The sequence below is a fragment of the Rhinolophus ferrumequinum genome, chromosome 15, assembly GCF_004115265.2.
Source record: "Rhinolophus ferrumequinum isolate MPI-CBG mRhiFer1 chromosome 15, mRhiFer1_v1.p, whole genome shotgun sequence".
Classification (NCBI taxonomy): domain Eukaryota; kingdom Metazoa; phylum Chordata; class Mammalia; order Chiroptera; family Rhinolophidae; genus Rhinolophus; species Rhinolophus ferrumequinum.
Genome location: NC_046298.1, coordinates 41752846 through 41771647, shown reverse-complemented (window position 1 = coordinate 41771647; position 18802 = coordinate 41752846). Strand labels below are relative to the sequence as shown.

Sequence of the window (18802 nt, the reverse complement as noted above, 5' to 3'; positions counted from 1 at the left end):
TGGCCACCTCACATTTTCTTAGTTGCAGTCGTCAGTTTCCCTGAAGGATATTATGCAGGATCCTGCTGCAGCTTCTTCTTCCTCTTCTTCTCCCGTCCAGTGGGAGCCACCCCTCCAGACTCTTGATTCAGTGGCAGCTCTGGTATCGTCTCCTGGGATGCCATCTCTGGTACCCTGCTTTCCTGGCCCTGCTTCTTCCTCTTCTTGGTGGATGTCGGATCTGTCCTGGCCTTGGGCTCACCCTCATCTGGCAGTTCAGGCTCTATCATCTCCCCTTGTGGGTCAGTCAGCTCAGTCCCTGACTCTGTCGCTTTACGCCCTCTTGCTTCCTTCTTCTTCTTCTTCTTGGTGGATGCTAGAGCTGCCTGAGGCTCAAGGTCACCTGCCAGTGCAGGCACCATGGCCTCTTCTTGCGACTCCAGCACTGTTGTCTTTGGCTCCATCATCACATCTGGCCGTTTTTCTTTCTTCCTCGTCTTTTTGGTGGATGTCAGAGCTGCCTTGGCCTGAAGCTCAACTTCATGTGGCAGTTCAGGCTCCATCTTCTCCCCTTGGAGCTCCAGAGGTGTCATCTCTGGCCCTATAGCCTCAATCCCTGGCTCCATCAGCACTTTGTACCCCTTTTCTTTTTTCTTCTTTAAGGACGGCATGGCTTCCTCTTGTGGTTTCATCTGCAGCTGAGACTCGAATCTCATCCCCTCCACTGGCTCAGTCCCTTCTGTCCCCTTCTGTCTCTTCCTCTTCTTGGTGGGGGATATGACTGTCTCTTCCAGAGGCTCAGTTTTAACCATGAGTTCCAGCTCCATGGGCTCTTCTTGCTCCAGCATCCCTGTTTCTCGCTCGACCATTTCTGTATCTTTGGGCTTCTTTTTCTTCTTCTTGGTGGATGGGAACAGCAGTCCCAGAGGTTCCAACACCTCGGCCAGGGGCTCTGTTGCCACCAGCTCCATCACCTCCAGTTCTTTTGGTTGCTTTTTTTTCTTCTTCTTTCCCACATCCATCTCAGGGGGCCCCAAAGCTGTGTCCACCTCCAGGGTCCCATGCCCATTCACTGCCTCCTGAGGAACAGAGGCCTCAGACTTATGCCTCTTCTTTTTCCTCTTTCCGGAGGCTGGTGACCTCAGTGCCAAGGCTGACCCAGGTCCTGTTACTGGTGGGCTGCCTCCAAAGGCACAGAAACGAGGCCTCAGGCCAGGGGGGATCTGGGGTGGGGGGCTTGCTGGAATGGGCTGCAGCGGGGTCCCTGATAAGAATTCTTGGAGACCCTCTAAGATCCTTAGGCTGCCCTGGGCGACTGGGGCACAGGTGAGTCCACCTCCTGCCTCTGCTGAGGGAGCCAGCAGGGTCGCTTCTCCAGCCTGGGGTCTGCTGCTGCTAAGGACCCGGTAGCGGTGCCGTTTGCCTGCCAACTTGCCCTTCACAGTCTGGGAGCCAGAGAGAGGTATGAACCGGCCATTGAGGCTGAAAGAAGGGGAAGACAGAAGCTTGGTCAGATTCTTTGTGTGGGACAGGAAAGGAACTGAGAAGCAACATTTCTGGGTTCCTTATGACAAGTCGCTCTAAATTTCCCCTAAGTTTAGCCACTGAGGTGGGGAGTATTCCCCGGAGGTGGCATGGGACCACTCACCAGTCTGGGGTGAAGTCTATAGGCGCCTGGATAAGCCACAGTTCCTTATCTGGGCCCGTCAATGCCTCCAAGGAGAAACGAGTGGGCTCTGAGGCTGGGGACGTCGCGGTAAAGTTGGGGGGACAAGAGAACCGAGCAGCACCTGAAGCAGGGGAAACAGGAGTCCGTTGACACTTTCCTGCCAGTCCAATCCAGGCCGCCTATTGATCCATTGGTCCTATTTTGAGCGGCCCAATGCCCGCTCCTCTCTCATAAGGTCTCTCCTCTCTGACGGCCTGTTTCCCGGAGACAGCTCCACCGATCCAAACCCGGTAGTCCCCTAAAGATATCTTTTATCGGTCCGACCCCCCCCCCCACCTCGGCCTCCACAGGGCATACTTTTCGCAGGTCTGTTTCTGGAGACGTCCCTTTTTCCGTCCTAACGCTCCCGGGAGCCCCTTTCTCCTCCAGCCAGCCAACCCTCTGCACCCCGTCGGCCCGCCGTGAAGCAACTCACCGCTGGAGTGGGCCCCAGCCATCCCGGTACCCACGCCACACGCAGAACCCTCATCCAGTGCTGCTCTGGCTCCGCCGCGGACCACGTGGAACCGAAGGGGTGGAGCCTCACCCGGAAGCGCCCATGTGGCGCGGGGGCGCGGGGCTGTCGCTCGGAGCCCGCTCGCTTTATGAGCAGAACTGGGGAAAATTTCCACTTGTACAGAGCATACATGCGAAGAAAAAGTGTTTTGCCGAAAATTTGCTTCAGAAAGTAGATTATTCGATGTGGGACGGGAGGTACAGCCGCGTTACATTCCGGTGGTCATCCCCCCAATCTCTCAGACATCATTTGCTCCAACGTCGTCTTAAAGGGGCAGCCACATTTATAGGACCTAACTCTTAAAGAGACAGGGAGATCGATTGGTCTGAAATCCTTAAAGAGATAGGTAAGAGTCTTGGTTGGCAGGGCTGTGCTTTCCGTGTTACAGTCCTTTGTAGGGAGGGATGCCTCGGAAGTACGGAACTTGAATGGGATGGGTGGGAAAATCGAGGAAAGGGGGTAATTCCTCCCTAGGGCGTGAAGTACCAGCCAGGGGCGGGGCTTCTGCATTCTAGGGGAGCGGGAAATATAGGGGGCGGAGCCTATGGGTCCCGGGGCGGAGCCTCCAGACTCGAACCAGACATCCGTGGGGCCGCGCGGGCTAAGGAGCGAGGCTTGTGGGTCAAATGAGACGGGTAGATGGCCCCTAAGATTTACTCTCGTGCGTGGGGCACATTCACGAAGGCTTTGAGAAAGGGAGAGGGAGCAGAAGTCCTGACCAGCGCCCCTTCCGGCCCCCCAGGATGTGTAAACAGCGGCACGTGGACCCAGATTTGGGGGACGCACCCACGCCCCATCCTACAGGGACCGCATCGCGTGGGGGTGGCGGGCGGAGCTGCGAGACGGCGGCTAGACAGGGTGACCCGACTGCATTCCTGGCCGGTGTGTCAGCGCCGCTTCCTGTCCCGGTTGCCGAGATTTCAGATCTTAACTCCAGAATTGAGGCGCTCCCCTTTCAGGGAGCGATTGGCTTCCCAGAGCGAAGGGAGCGTCAGGGGAAGGGGACGCGTTCTCTCCACCCGGGATCGTGAGACGATTCCGGAGCGTGGGCGAGACACCCGGGCGCCGCCTCTGTGGGCTCCTGGACTACAATTCCCAGAGGACGCGAGGCGGGGAGGCTCCCGATGTGTGTCGCGTACGCTGCTGGGGATTGCAGTCCCAGCCTTGGGCGCTGTTGCTGGGAAATCCTGTAAGGATCCAACCCGCCCTTTTTACCGACGGGCAGACTGAGGCTCAGAGACCCGAGGGGAGACTGATTTAGCGAGGCCCTCTTCTCGCTTTAGGAGCGGGACATATGAATCTCCCCATGCCTCTAACCTTCTATCCCTTTGGTGGTGTCCAATTTTTCACTTAAGAAGGGGGAAACTGAGTCTGGAGGGGTGGGGCAGAGACTCAGGAGTCCATCTCCTGCAGCCACAGCGAAGTAGGAGTCGGGACTCTATTTCTGTGGCCAGATCGCTCTCGGCTTCTGGGCCTCGCCCTACCTGTCTGTGAAATGGACTTTGGATGAATCCAAATGGGAACGTCTCAGTCTGCGCCCTGCCCCTTCGGGACTACAAGTCCCAAGGTGCTCGAGGGGACCTCAGCTTCCCTTCCACTCCGGGACCCGCCTCCCTCCAGCCGGAGTCACGTCGTCTAACCTGTTCCCGGCGCCTGCCCCGCCCCGTCCTCTGCTCCCCGCAGCCGGAGCCGGAGCCGGAGGAAGCCCCCCGGTACCAGGATCTGCCCCGGATCCGTGAGTTCCACTCCTCCCCTCCCTGGGGTCCAACGGCTCTGAAGGACCCCGACACCCGGGTCCCTGGGAGGATTGGGAGGGGACTCGGACGCCGGGTCCCAGGGCGGCATTGGGTGTGCGCAGACATCAGGGTCCTTGGAAGGAGAGAACTCGGATACCTGATTTACTGAGCAGAGGAAAGAGGGCCCGGATGCCTGGGATTTTGGAATGGAGGGCTCAGACTCCTTGGTCCTGGGGAGACGTTGGAGCTGGGACTCCTGACTGCCTCCAACTGGGGGCTTTCGGAAGCCTGAGTCCTTGAGTAGAATTGAGGTAGTGGATGATACCTGATTCTTGGGCAGAAATGGAAGGCTCGGGCGGCTGGGGCTCTGAGTGAGCGACCATCCCTGCTGCCCTCCAGCTAGCTGCCTTCTCGACCCAGCCTGTAGGTCTCTGAGAATTAGGGGGTAGGGTGGGGACAGTGGAAACCGGGTCCCTGAAATGGAGCAGGACAAGCACCAGGGGTCCCTATGGAGGCTGTGTTCCGGCGTTCCCCCGGCCCCACTTTCCGCTCTGGGGTGGGAGCTGGAAGGGGGGGGGGACCGGGGCAGCTCTCCAACCTCCTCTGTGCCGCTGCGCGATCCCCAACATGTCATTAACCGAGGCGTCAGACCTGCCTAACCAGAGAAGGGACCTACGCCCCAGGGCGCCCCCTGGTGCAGGCGGGGTGCCTCCGATTGCCCCATGGAGGTGGGAAACATCTGGGGTTTGAAGAGGGCGGGCGTTCTAGATAGAACTCAGGACAGAATTCCAGAAGGTGGGGTTGGATTCTGGGAGCCTTGCTTGGCTGGGCACTACACAGTCATTTACACGAAGGATGAGGGTAAACTAAGGCTTAGAGGTCACAGAGTTGGGAGTCAAGATTTGATGTCCCCCTCCCTCTGCAGCTCTCTGGGGGACTGGATTCCATCTACTCCCACCAGATTTTCTTACTAACCTTCTCTCTCCTAGGGCTCCTTGCCCTGACCCCGAGGTGAGAAATGTCACCTCCACCCCCATCTCTCTGACCTGAGGTAGCGTGGGAGATAAGTGAGGGATAGAGGCTAATTCTGGAGGTGTGTGTCTGTCCTTGAAGCAGGGGGAGGACAGGGCCTGCACCTCCCTCTGTCTCTCCCTTCTCTCCAACCCCATGCGTCATGTGAAGGGATTAAACAAGGGGGTGGGGGAAGCAAGGGGCTCTGATGAAAGAAGGAAGAACTTCCTAAAATCTGGACTTGGAGGGCATTTGGTGATAACCTGTGATGACATTAAAAATAATAACCATAGCTACCAAGACAGAACTCCCAGCATGCCAGGCTCAGGGCTAGCAGGTAAATCGGGTAGTTCCCATTGTCTCAGGCAACTGTCCAAAGGTGTCATTTCCAATGAAGTTTGTTGACCCCACCCCAGGGAATGACTTCTTCCTACCTCAGTGAGGAAACTGACGCTGGAGAGTGGGGCAGCTCACACCCTGGGCTTTGGCCTTCTTCTCTCTGGAGACTTCCATGGCTCTCCATGCCCCTGTGCCCAAATTATTGGGAAGACCTCTGGCCAGAACTCAGGAATGTACACGGAGAATTTAGGGCTCAGGAAGCCAAGATTCCAAAGGTCAAAATTCTCGACTTTTAAAATCTCAGAGAGTTGAAAGGGCCCTTTTGAGGGGGGAAAAATGACTTTGTGTCTTGAGCCCTCACTCTGTGCCAGACCGTGTTATCTTAATGATCAGCAAATGAAGGCTGTAATTAAGAATCCTATATTTGTGAACTTTATTTGGTGCCTGCACTATTCTAAACACTACTTATATTATGTCACTCAAACCTTACACCCTTCTGAGGTGAAGGTATTAATCCCTCCATGATACATACGAGGAAACTGAGGCACAGAGAAGCTAAATAACTAGCCCAAGGTAAACGCTTAGAGAGGGTAAGGCACTAGCCCATTCTACAAACGTCTCCAGAGGGGGAAACCAAGTCTCAGAGAGGGTGGGACCTCTCCCAGCCTCTCTCCGCACAGAGCTGTAAGATTCCAACTTGGGTATTCCCAGGACAGCCAGGCTCTATAACCCGGTTCCTACTGAGGATGATCACTCCGGGAAGCCTCCCCGCCCCGCCGCCCCACTGTTAACCTGAAGAACTTGGCTGGGGTGCAGAGGAGGCCTGGTTAGGAGAGCTACGGGCGGAAGGGAGGGGGGAAGCTGGAGTTGGGGTTGGAGAGGATCCCGGCGGAGAGGACTTGGGGGTGGAGGGCAAAGGACTGGGAGTAGAGGCGCCGCCCGTGCCGCCCTCGCGCCGCGCCCGGCCCTCGCTCCCCTGCGGCGGGAGGTTCGGCACCTGCCCGGGCCCGCCGTGCATTCCCGGGGTCTGAGCTCAGGCGATGCGCTGTCTGCCCGCGGGGCTGGGGTCAGGCCATGCCCCGAGCGCCCCCTGGCGGCCCCGACACCCCCTCTGTCCTCACCAGCGCCGGGACCGCCCCACGCCCAGCCTCGGCATTTCCTCCAAGGCAGAGAGGATGTCAGCGTGTGATCTGAGAGTCTTAGAAATTTGGAAATCATGAAATCCCCAAAAGAAGTGCTCGCTGCCAGAATGCTGGCATTGGAGGCTACATAGAATTGTTCAATTTTTATATTTTAACAGACACTTACACAGTGTTTCCAGTGTATCATATTCTAAAAGACCTGAGATTTGACTCTTGTCGTCTCTACTTTCCGAGGCCTCAATTCTCAGAGCCTTAATTGCTCTCGCACCTTCTGGCCAATTGGATCCTCACAATAGTCCTCTGAAGTAGACCGCTGTTTCTTCTCGTTACACAGATCAGGAAACCGAGGCACCCTTGTCAGGGTGGGCCAGTGGTGCCACCAGATTAGAACCATGGATGTCTGGCTCCTTACTTGTGCTCTTACCCATTCTACTATAGCATAGAGTCACCTAGACTTTTAAGACAGTGGGATCCTGGGATAGATAGAACATGGGCAAGAAGGTGGAGAAACCTAGGCTAGCCAAATTGGACAATTCTAGAGTGTTCCAAAGACAGAATCTCGGACTCAGAACTTTTGAACAATAGACTCTCAAGCTGAGGGCTTTATGCTCTGTAGAATTTTAATTACAATCTCAAGGTCCTTACATTTTTAGAATCTAGGCCTCTGAGAGATTGAAGGGGCCTCTCAGAATAGCTGATTTATCTCCTTCCTTCACTATTGGGGAAATAGGCCCAAGGAGGAAAGGGGACCCATCACCCAAGGTTACATACTCACAACACACCCAAATAAGCCACCAGCCCCAACAGGTTCTGTCCTGAGGCTTCCCAGACAGAGGCCGGGATCAGCATGTCCTAGCCCGCCCTGCTGCCCACACCTGAACCGCCAAAGCTAAGCTATCAGTGAAGCCTGAGGAAGTGGCAGAGTTGGCAAGCATGGCGGCTACTGTGCGGATGGGGATAGTGCTGGCCTGACTGGTTCCAGGTGGCCTGGCTCCAACCCACTGTGCTGGTGACCACAGCAGCCCAACCCCCGCTGGCCACCTCCTTCTTCTTTCAGTTAACACTGGGTCCCTGTGAACCAGGTCTCCTCTGGGTGGGGACTCTGGGGAGAGGAAGCTGAGTGATCCTCTGGGACCCTTCCAGTCTGGTGGAAACACCCCAAAATAACAAGTTAGATCCAAGTGTGAAACTTCTTGCAGGGTGACCTCGAACAAAGGTTTCTGAGCCCCACTTTCTACTATGGTGATTTTGACCATTGAATGGGGTGTTTATTGGGTGCAAAGTACTGGGCACAATTTCAAGAGGCAGTGGCTCCTCAATAAATGATTGTTTTATTTCATTATGCCAAGCAACTAGCCTATATCAAGTGACTAGCACAGGTCCTGGCACACAGTAGGCAGCACAATTATTATTTTAGAAAATATCCTCAGCATCTAGCACAGTGTCTTCTGGTCCCTAGTAGGCATTCAGTAATTGACAGTGATTCTTGCTGCATCCTCTGTTCACTATCACATCTGGCATATTCTAAGTGATCAATGGATAATTGTTGAAGGAATGATTCAAATCTTATTAGGGCTGACATAGAGAAATGGACAAGGAGCTATGTAAAGAGAATGAATTGTCCTGAGTCTTCTAGGATGGTTTTGAAGGAGTTGGCATTCCCCAGCCAGGGAAGTGGAAGGGCATAGGGCTTCCAGTGGAAGGAACTAGCAGAGTAAATAAAGGCGCTGTCCTGCTCCTCCAGGCTCAGCTTCCCTGTGGGCGGGATCCGGAGGGGCGGCGTCTGAGAAGGCTCTTCCCCGCAACGCAGGCGCTCCGGCTGGCACCATGGACAGCGAGGCATTCCAGACAGCGCGGGAACTTCTGGACCTGAACTTCAAGTGTGAGCTGGGGTAGGGGGCGGGGCTTGCCCGGCCGGGTCCTGGGGGCAAAGGCGGAGCCCTGCCTGGAGGTCCCTGTCCTTACCACTACTTCTGCCCGCCCAGCTCTGGCCATGAAGCACATGGACCTGAAGCAGATGGAGCTGGACACGGCGGCGGCCAAGGTGGACGAACTGACCAAGCAGCTGGAGTCACTGTGGTCAGACTCTCCAGTGCTTCCTGGCTCCCAGGCCGGAGCCCCCCCTAGGGTGAGCCTGCTAGCCCTAGTCCCCACCCTGACCCTTAAAGCCAGGCAAGTTTGTCCGGTAGTATTGTGCGAGTTGTGGGCTATTTAAGGACACTTTAAAGTGGGGACCAGTGGAAGTGGTCATCTAGCAGGACCCTCAGAAGGAAAGTGGCCTTTTTCTAAGTGGCACTAAGGCACTTTATAGGCTAGCCTCAGCGCTGGTATCAGGGCTTTCTCCCCAACACCCCTCATTGGGCTCTCTGTGCCTGAATCTCCAGTCCAACTCCCCTGGGTTGATTTTTGATGACCTCTTTTTCCTCTCCCAACCCTCTAACTCATGTCTCCTTTGACATCACCCCATTGTCCCGGACTCTCCCCAGCTGTCCCGATACAGCTCCAGCCCGGTCCCTGAGCCCTTCGGCAGCCGCGGGTCCTCCCGGAAGGCGACCAGCGACGGCGCAGACACCTCGTTCGGACGCTCCGAGAGCGCCCCGGCTCTGCTCCCCTACAGCTCGCTGTCCCCTAAGGGCCGGCCGTCGTCACCGCGCACCTCGCTCTACCTGCAGCCCGACGGATACAGCAGCCTGGACCGCGCGCCGTCGCCACGGTCCCGTGCCTTTGATGGCGCAGGCAGCTCTCTCGGCCGTGCGCCCTCCCCACGACCCGGCCAGGGCCCTCTCCGCCAGCAGGGTCCCCCCACGCCCTTCGACTACCTGGGCCGCGCCGGCTCTCCGCGTGGCAGCCCCCTGGCGGAGGGACCCCAGGTGTTCTTCCCCGAGCGCGGACCCTCGCCGCGTCCCCCAGCCACCTACGACGCGCCGGCTGCCTTTGGGAGCCCCCTGATGGGCACAGGAGGCAGCGCCTTCGCTCCGCCTCTGCGCGCTCAAGGTAAACCTGGGAACAGAACTTGGAGGGTGGGAGTGAGTGCGGTGCCTGAGACCAGCCTCCTCCCATATCCTCATTCGCCACCTCTCCCCAGATGACCTAATGCTGCGCCGGCGGCCCCCCAAAGCCTGGAACGAGTCGGACCTGGACGTGGCATATGAGAAGAAGTCTTCACAGACAGCGAGCTATGAACGTGAGCGATGGGAGGCCGGGGGTGTCGGGGAGCCAGAGAGAAGACCCCCAGAGCCTAATGATTCCTGCCTCGCAGGCCTGGACGTCTTCTCGCGGCCCTCCTCACCGGGCCTGCAGCTGTTACCCTGGAGAGAGAGCAGCCTGGATGGGCTGGGGGCCTCCAGCAAGGTGAGGGACTTGAGAAGCTTGGGGAGGGGGCTGGTGGGCATAGGCGGGCAGCGGGGTCAGGGCAAGTTTCCCCCTCCTGGCTCTGGCTCCAGTTTCCGTACCCTTCCCTAAGTTCTTCCTTCTTTATCCTAGATTTCTACCCACTCCCTCCCCTCTTTCCCTCACTTCCTCTGGCTTCCCTCACGTCCTCACCTTTTGCCCTCCCCTCTTTCCTCCTTCCCTCCCCTCCCTTATCCTTCCTTTCCCCCTGTCTTTCTTCCACCTCAGCCCCTTCTTCCTTCCCTCCTTCCCTCTTTCTACCCCAGGACAACCTCACCAGCGCCACCTTGCCCCGAAATTACAAGGTCTCCCCTCTGGCCAACGACAGGCGTTCTGATGTGGGCAGCTACCGCCGATCGCTGGGCTCCTCGGGGCCATCAGGCACTTTGCCCCGCAGCTGGCAGCCTGTCAGCCGAATCCCCATGCCTCCTTCCAACCCCCAGCCCCGTGGTGTCCCCCGCCATCGCCCCATCCCCCTCAGCATGATATTCAAGCTTCAGAATGCCTTCTGGGAACATGGGGCCGGCAGGGCTGTGTTCCCTGGCTCCCCCATCTTCTCCCGAGCTCCTCCACCTAAGCTGCCTCCCCAGCCCCAGGCAACCCCCCAGCCCCACCTACTCTCCCAGCCCCAGCCCCAACCACAGCCCCAGCTGCCCCCACAGCCCCAGTCCCAGCCACAACCCCAGCCTCAGTTCCAGCCTCAACCCTCTGCCCCAGCGCCCCAGCTCCCCCAACAGACTTGGCCCCCTATGAGTGAAGGTGAGTCAGCAGTGGGGGTCCCAGAGGGCTGGGTGAAGGGCGGACAGACAGCTGGGGACCAGACCAGCAGGGAGAGCCATCAAAGCCAAACACCTGTTTGCAGTCACTATCCCTGCAGAGAGCTAGGCCAGATAAGAATTGAAATTTACTCAGGTCCTGGAGTCCAACTACCTGGCTCCACACAGTCTGACCTTGGGCAAGTCACTTAACCTCTCTGGACCTCAATTTCCTTGAGTGTAAAAGGTGAATATAGAACCTGTCTTATTGGGATATGGTATTAGATTAACCCGTATAAAGTCCTTAAAATAGGGCCTGATGTTTAGTAGTAAGCTTATAGCTATCATATTAGTTACAATTATTAATATTTTTTGGTGTGAGACCCATGGAGGGCCTGGAGTTAAGCAGAGCAGGTTTTGAGCCCCTCTCCATCACTGACTTGCTGTGTGACTCAAGATAAATTAGTTAACCTATCCAAGCTTCTGTTTTCTCATGTGTGAAGAAAGACTAGTAATATATACTGCATAGATTATGACGGGCATTCAATGAAATAATGTATAGAGAATGATCATTATTATTTCTAACTGCTTTAGAAGCTCTGATAGAGAGGAATAAGACAGGGAGAAGAGACCATCAAGTATTAGGATTCTAGTCCCAGCAGTTTTCTGCCTGAGGTATTAAGAGAGGAAATTCTTAGAATGTCAAGTCTATCATGATGGTAGGAGCATAGGATCAGATAGAACTGAGTTCAAATCCCAACTGTGTGGCTTTGGGCAACTGACTTGCTCTCTCTGAGACTCAGTTTCCCTTTCTGTAATAAGGAGATGATAATCATATCTACCTCACAGTGTAGTGAGGTCAGAATTCAATAAGACAGGCATGTAAAGCACATGCTAAGTGCTTGATAAATGGGAGATGTCATCATTGTATATTAGTCACAGCCCAGGGAAAATGTAGCCCAGAGAGAGCAAAGAAATGCCCTGAGGTCACAGAGCAAATCAGGTGCTGGTTGCAGGTTCTGGAAGTTGTGGGGTGGGAGTCTTGGGGGTGGTCGCCCCAGGACCCACTCTGATGGGACTCTTTTTCCTTCTAGGCCCCCCCAAACTCCCTGCTGAGCTGGAGCCTGAACCAGAGCTAGAGAGTCTGCTGGCACCAGTGTTGGAAGCTGGCGATGCAGATGAAGGTGCTGTAACTCGGCCCCTCAGCCCTACGCGGCTGCAGCCAGCGCTGCCACCCGAGGCACAGTCGGTACCTGAGCTGGAGGAGGTGGCACGGGTGCTGGCAGAGATTCCTCGGCCCCTCAAACGCAGGGGCTCCATGGAGCAGAGCCCTGCTGTAGCCCTGCCCCCCACCCACAAGAAGCAGTACCAGCAGATCATCAGCCGCCTCTTCCATCGTCACGGCGGGCCTGGAGGACCTGAGCCAGAGCTGTCTCCCATCACTGAGGGATCCGAGGCCAGGGTGGGACCCCCTGCTCCTGCCCCACCAGCTCCCATACCACCCCCGACCCCACCCCAGAGCAGCCCACCAGAGCAGCTGCAGAACATGGTGAGTAATATAGGAGGGAAGTAGGGTATGTTAGTTAGCACATGGAAGTGCCCCTTCCCTTTTAGGACAGAACCTGGAAATTGTACATAGCACGTCTGCCGCATCCCATTGGCTAGGAAGCCGGCTGCAAGGGAAGCTGGGAAATGTAGCCTTTAATTTAGGCATGCCTGTGTTCGGAAGAAAGAAAGAGTGCACATGAAAGGGTATCCAGAAGTTTTGGCCACCGGGAGACTTTCTCTGCTCCTCTCCAATCCCCACCCCGCCACCTCCCGCTAGGGCATCCTTTCAGGAATCTTGGAGTCTTACAACCTTGGAGTATTACAACAATGACTGCGTCTTGGCAGACAGTGGGTTTATTCTGGGACCTGAAAAGCCTGCCTGAATCAAGGCAGTCACCATTTCGCTCCCTGGTTGCCACACACAGTCTCTTGTGTCTGCCTTCTGTGGGGATCTGCCCTCTCCTCTTATATCTCAACAAGCCAATGCCATGGCTAGAAATGGCCCAGCCAGCCCTGACTCAACATGATCTTAGTTCAAGCCCGTGGGGTCCTCTGACTCTACTTGGAGCTTCCATTCAGATGTTCTAGAGGAAGTCTCTGGTCTCTGAGGCTGTGAGTGTCATGGTTAAGTGTTGAGCTAGGCTGCCTGTGTTCAAATCCCAGCTCCACAGCACGTACCAGCTGTGCAATCTTGGGCAAGACACTTAGCTTCTCTGGGCCTCAGTTTCGTCATCTGTAAAGTGGGGATGTGAATAACCATAGGGTTGCTATGAGGATTAAATATATTAACAGGGAGCTTAGAATAGTGCCTGACACTTAACTGTTAACTACTATTACCGTTATCATTTGCCCAGGGGATGGTCTCCTGCTGATCTTGGTCCAATCCCTGCATCTTGACTGGGGGTGAGGAGTGTAGTCACATGGAACAGTCCTGATCACTCAGTGTGGGTAGACAGGAAGAGGAACAATTCCCAGAGAAGTGGGGACCAGGTGGACACCCCAAAATACCTATTCCCAGACCTTCCTGAGGGCGGAGCCAAGAAATGTTGAGGCTTAGGATCTTAAAATCAAGAACTGAAGAATGACAACATCTTGAAATGGTTCCCTCGTAGAATCACAAAGTCCAGGCCACAGAGAAACTTGAAAACTCACAGAATTCAATAATTCAATCTTGAAGTTACCAAAACTGAAATTAAAGACTCTTATCATTTGAATCATAAAGTCATAGATTAGTGCACTAATATGTTGTTATGCAGATTTATATTTTGAATTAACATTTTTCTCTAAAAAAGAATACTCAAACATCATAAAAATTTGGTGGAAATAGATAAAAAGTAGAATAAATAAAGGCCAAAATCACAGCACTCAGAAGAGAACCATTACTAACATTTTGAGTTAACTGTAGAATATTAAAGTTCTCAATTATAGATTCTTGTCTCCCAGCTTCCTCTCAGGTCTCCCTGCCCAAGATTCCCAAATCACCAGATTCCCTGACTCCTAGGGAACCAGAAGCTGTAGATTTGAGGCACCCCGCTCCCCACGGCCCTCTGTACCTCCTTAGGTTTCAATCCCAGCCCTAACCCATCTAGTTGGATGAGCTGGGGCAGGTGCTGCCTAGTCCCTGAACCCCTGTTTACCCCTCTGATAATGGGTATATTAACAATCCGTCCCTCAAGTCACTGAAGTCTCGAGCCCTGTTCCCCCAGGAGATGCGCTCCGTGCTGCGGAAGGCGGGCTCTCCGCGAAAGGCCCGCCGCGCGCGTCTCAACCCGCTTGTGCTGCTGCTCGACGCGGCGCTGACCGGGGAACTGGACGTGGTACAGCAGGCGGTAAAGGAGGTGAGTGCTGCGGGAGAGCAGGGATGGTGGGGTGGGGGCGGTGAACGCGGGAGGGCAGCCGGTACTGAGCCTCCTGGTCCCCCCGTCTGCCCAGATGAACGACCCGAGCCAGCCGAACGAGGAGGGCATCACCGCCCTGCACAACGCCATCTGCGGTGCCAATTACCCCATCGTGGACTTCCTCATCGCGGCCGGCGCCAACGTCAACTCCCCCGACAGCCACGGCTGGTGAGCCTGGACCCGCGTGGGGCGGGGACAGCGCTGCGGGCCGGGGCCCCTGTGGGCAGGCGAGCGGCCGCTCACGCCTGCCTCCCACGCCTAGGACACCTTTGCACTGCGCGGCTTCGTGCAACGACACGGCCATCTGCACGGCGCTGGTGCAGCACGGCGCGGCCATCTTCGCCACCACGCTCAGTGATGGTGCCACCGCCATCGAAAAGTGCGACCCCTACCGTGAGGGTTATGCGGACTGCGCCACTTACCTGGCAGGTGCGAGGCAGGGCTGGGCAACCTCTCAGGGAGGCGGTGGAGACTGGGCAGCTCAGCTGGCAGGTGTTGGGGGCAGGGGGGGAGAGGAGGCGGCCGATTGCCATTCCAGAGATAGAGGACTCAGGCCGTTCCAACTATGTGACAGGATCTCAGAGGCAGAGGGAGGCGGGAAGGACTACCTGCGGGGGAGAACTGGGCCTCTGCAGGTGCAAGCAGGGGTGGGGGCACCTTGAGAGAGGGGAGGTCATAGGGGCTGTGCCATGCAAGCTGGACACCTGTGGGGAGAAGAGTGGTTGGAGAGATTGCACTGTTCATCTAGTTTCTCACCTGCGGGTATGGGGAGCCCTATACCATCTACCTGACATAGGGCTGGGCAGGTGGGCTGTGCTACCTGTGGGAGATGTCATTACCACACAGCTGTCAGGTAAGCTGACTGTGGCTTCTTCGGAGGGGCTTGGAGATTTTTCCACTTGTAGGGTGACAGGAGGCTGTACCATATACCTCCAGGAGTGGGGGGGCTACATCACCCAACCAGGTAATGGGAGGAACTCGGTAGGCTGTACTTTGGAGGTGTGCATAGGGGCTGTACTGTACACCTGGAGGGGAAAATTGTATCAGAGGGCAGTGTAAGAACCTCGCAGAACTGGAGTAAGGCAGGCTGTAAGAGGGGAACCTAGAGGGCGCTACACAACAGCCTCCTGGGTAGAAAGTGGGTGAGAGCCATGGGGCTGTAACACCTGCCTTACTGGTGAGTAGAGGCCAAGTGGGATTGGACCATTCACTGAAGAGAAAAAGGGCTGTAAATTGGGGGGAAGGGGATTGGGCCATTACACCTTTGTCATGGGTAGTGTACTGTCCTACCTGTCTGCCACGTGGGAGTTCTGTGAGGGTGAAGTAGAGATTGGACAGCACACCTGGCGGAACATGGTGGACTGAATCAATAGAGGGATCATGGTGGACTATTCCATCTGGAAAGGGGGCGAAATCCTCGATGGAAATTTTACCAAGGGTGTGGGGGTATTTCAGGTGAGCTGTACCATCTGGACAAGTTAATGCATCCTTTTTGGAGACTATCACTTGGGAAGAGGGAGCAGTGTGGACTGCACGATCTGGAAAGGGGGAGATGGTACCACTTAGAGGAGGTGGACTAGGGCTGTACCTTCTGAAGGAGGTGTTGAGTCCTCTGTGGATACTGTACCACTTTGGGGGGGAGGGGGTGTCGCTGACTGTATGTCGGGAGTGACATGGGGACTTAACAATGTACAAGAGGGAATGGGAACCAGTGACCCTGCCTCTGGGGTTGGTGGCCCAGCTTGATGCACTCCAATGTTCTCGAATTTTAGAAATTGCCAGTCCTGGCGGCTGACTCTAGTTTAGGTTCCCCTATCCAGACAGGGGTACACAACTTTTCAAGTGGCTCATCTCCTAGCTGGGGCAGGCGCCAAATTCCGGGGCCTCTCCCTGTCCCCCGAGTGCCTCGTGTTCCTGAATGTACCTGGTCCCCCTGGACCAGGCGCTCACGATCCCTGCCGTTTCGGGTTTCAGACGTGGAGCAGAGCATGGGGCTGATGTACAACGGGCTGGTGTACGCCCTCTGGGACTACAGCGCTGAGTTTGGAGACGAGCTGTCCTTCCGCGAGGGCGAGTCAGTCACCGTGCTCCGGAGGGACGGGCCAGAGGAGACGGACTGGTGGTGGGCCACGCTGCACGGCCAGGAGGGCTACGTGCCCCGTAACTACTTCGGGGTGAGCCCAGAGGAGATACAGTGCGGACTTCCTGGTGGCTGTTTGTGGAAAGGGGTGGTCACAGGGAAAAGGGGCAAGAGGGACAGTCCATTACATAGGTGGGGGGCGGTCAGAAGAGTCTATTGTCGCTTTGGGGGAGGAGAGGAAAATCCCATTATAATAATGGGGCGATAAGGGAGATCCTCTTACTGGTGGTACTTCCTGGGATACGTACCAATATTGCCTTACTGGTTATTTGATTGGTCATGCTCAAATATTTTTTATTATCCCTAATTATATTAATGGGAAGTAAGGAATTTTAGCCAAGAGGATCAATGAAATATATTTTAGTGCAGAGGAAAGTTAAAGAATTATATATTACAGGTGTGGAAGTTTTTCTTACACTGCATTGGGCGGGGTAAGGAAGAATTCATTAATACAATTATGGTAGAATTGAGGGAGATTCTACTAGGTTGGGGGGGACATCAGGAAGATCCCATTATATTCCTAGGAGAGAAGAATCTTTTGATTTGGGCATGGGTGGAGGTGGGTCCCAACCAAACAGCCACCAGGTAGGGAGAGGCAGTGTAGGAGACTCAGAATATGCCATTTCATCAAGCAGGCTGCTGATTGGCAGGCTCCATCTGGTGCCTGGAGGTGACAGGGGACTCGGGGAATTCCAGAGTGGTGTGGGAGAGGCTGAGGGAGCCCTTAGGAAGAAATGGGATGATGGACACAGTCCATGTGTTTGGGGTGGATAGGTGACTCCATTCAATTTGGGGGTGGAAGGAGGGGATGGGAGCTCCTGGTGTCTGAAGCTCCTGTCTTCCTTCAGCTCTTCCCCAGGGTGAAGACTCAGAGGAATAAGGTCTAGCTGGAGAGAAGGACATTTTCAAGGGAGACAGGAGGAAGCAGCCCTGCCTTCACTCCAGACTTCCTGCTGTATTACTGCTGCACCTCCCTGCGCCCCAAGCCCTGCAGGGGTGGGGGTCCTTTGTCACCTGCTCTCTGCTTCCCTGGAAGCCCAGGGGGGAAGGAGAACCCCAGCCTTAACTTTAGAAACCTGTCTTAGCCGTGGGAGGTCATTGTGGAATCACTGGGGACAAAAGAGAACCCCATTTGCCAAATCAGATCCCATCCAAAGTGCCCCCCACTCCTACTACCACCCCCTCCCCCAACCTCTCAAAGCAAGCCAACCTACCACCCTCCTGAAGCCCAGGAAGGGTCGCCTCCACGGGCTTTCCCTGGGAGTCACCTCTGCCCCCATTTCTCCCAGCAGCGGGGGGCAGGTGAGGCAGGTTGGTCTCTCTCCCAGGATCTCCCCAACCAAGTGCCTTCATTTGGTGCTGGTTTTATAACAAAATGGGGAAGTTTTTCTTTATAAATAAAGGTAGTTTGCACAGAAATTGACTTCCTTCTAGATTCTGTCCTGACTTAAATGCTCATCGCTGTTACTATTTTGGGCAAACCAATCTCAAAGTAGCCTCTTGTAAATCCAATCCTTCCTCTTTCAAATATGTCTGCTGTGTGTGTGTGTGTGTGTGTTTGTGTGTGTGTGCGTGTGTGGTGTCTTGATATTCTTTCATTTTTTTGGATTCTTTTAAGTCTTCAAACATTTTAAGCATAGTAATTTTGTAGTACCTGTCTGATAATTCTGTCATCTGACTTTTGGGACCATCACCTGTATTCTGTTGTCTTCTGGTTCTAACTCATGATGGATTGTTCCCTTCTGTGTGTTGACATTATGGATTGTGAGATGGCTCCAATGGGCTTTGTCTACTGGAGCTCCATGTGGACTTGTTGAGGGTGCGACCCTGAAGAATGATTTTCCTTTGCTTCTGCCCTACTTCTTTATTTCATAAACTGCTCCTTGAGGATTTGTGATAAAGCATGAGCACCTCTCTCTTTTTCTGTTTGTTGTTTGACAAAACATAAAGCTTACAGCACTGTCATTGTCTTTGCTGTCCAGTGCAATCGCCACCAACCTCATGTGACTAAATTTACATTAATTAAAATTCAATAAAAATCAAGGATTCAGTTCCTCAATCACACTAGCCACTAATGTCTCTAGGGGGGACACCCTGTCTTTGCTTTTTCCAGGTTCTACAAGCTGCCTGCATTCCTTGGGTACCTTCTGAAATAGTTACGGATGAAATGATAGGATGTCTGCTATTTGCTTCAAAATAATTGCCTGGTAGGAGGGGAAGTGGTTAGGGTGTAGACAAAGCAAGATGGGCCCTGAGTTGAAAATCTATGAAGCTTAGTGTATGTGGAGCTTCATTATGCTATTCTCTCAACTTTGGTGTCTATTTGAAATTGTCCTTAATAAACAGAAATGGGTAAACTGGTTTGTTTTTCCCTCACAAAGAATGTGGAGTGAGGTGATCTTTTTTTTTTTTAAATAGTGCAAACCAGCTTAAGGAAGAGAATTAAAAAAAAAAAATCACTAAATTTGGGGCTGGGCCAGTAGCTCAGGCGGTTAGAGCTCCATGCTCCTAACTCCGAAGGTTGCCGGTTCGATTCCCACATGGGCCAGTGGGCTCTCAACCACAAGGTTGCCAGTTTGATTCCTCGACTCCTGCAAGGGATGGTGGGCAGTGCCCCCTGCAACTAGCAACGGCAACTG

At 54.5% G+C, this 18802-nt stretch overlaps 2 protein-coding genes across 6 annotated transcripts; one reads left to right on the top strand and one right to left on the bottom strand.

The window, feature by feature from the left end:
- Positions 1-27: 27 nt before the first annotated feature.
- POLR1G (RNA polymerase I subunit G) lies at positions 28-2385 on the bottom strand. The gene is made up of 3 exons (XM_033127417.1): positions 2124-2385; positions 1628-1769; positions 28-1461 (listed from the first exon to the last, which is right to left on the bottom strand). Exons 1-3 carry the CDS (start codon positions 2143-2145, stop codon positions 51-53), a joined length of 1575 nt encoding a protein of 524 aa, XP_032983308.1. The 5' UTR covers positions 2146-2385; the 3' UTR covers positions 28-50.
- A 133-nt stretch (positions 2386-2518) lies between these two features.
- On the top strand, positions 2519-18428 carry PPP1R13L (protein phosphatase 1 regulatory subunit 13 like). 5 transcript variants are annotated; one of them, XM_033127414.1, is made up of 14 exons: positions 2530-2550; positions 3659-3939; positions 8177-8314; positions 8418-8560; positions 8919-9426; positions 9518-9616; positions 9692-9783; positions 10089-10581; positions 11672-12126; positions 13832-13963; positions 14058-14191; positions 14286-14452; positions 15998-16197; positions 17012-18427. In XM_033127414.1, exons 2-14 carry the CDS (start codon positions 3711-3713, stop codon positions 17048-17050), a joined length of 2829 nt encoding a protein of 942 aa, XP_032983305.1. In that variant the 5' UTR covers positions 2530-2550; positions 3659-3710; the 3' UTR covers positions 17051-18427. The 5 variants fall into 5 exon arrangements, with proteins under 5 accessions (XP_032983307.1, XP_032983305.1, XP_032983302.1 ...); XM_033127416.1 differs by lacking the exon at positions 3659-3939 and having other exon boundaries at positions 2519-2550; positions 17012-18428; XM_033127411.1 differs by lacking the exons at positions 2530-2550; positions 3659-3939 and adding an exon at positions 2630-3393 and having other exon boundaries at positions 17012-18428.
- Positions 18429-18802: the final 374 nt, after the last annotated feature.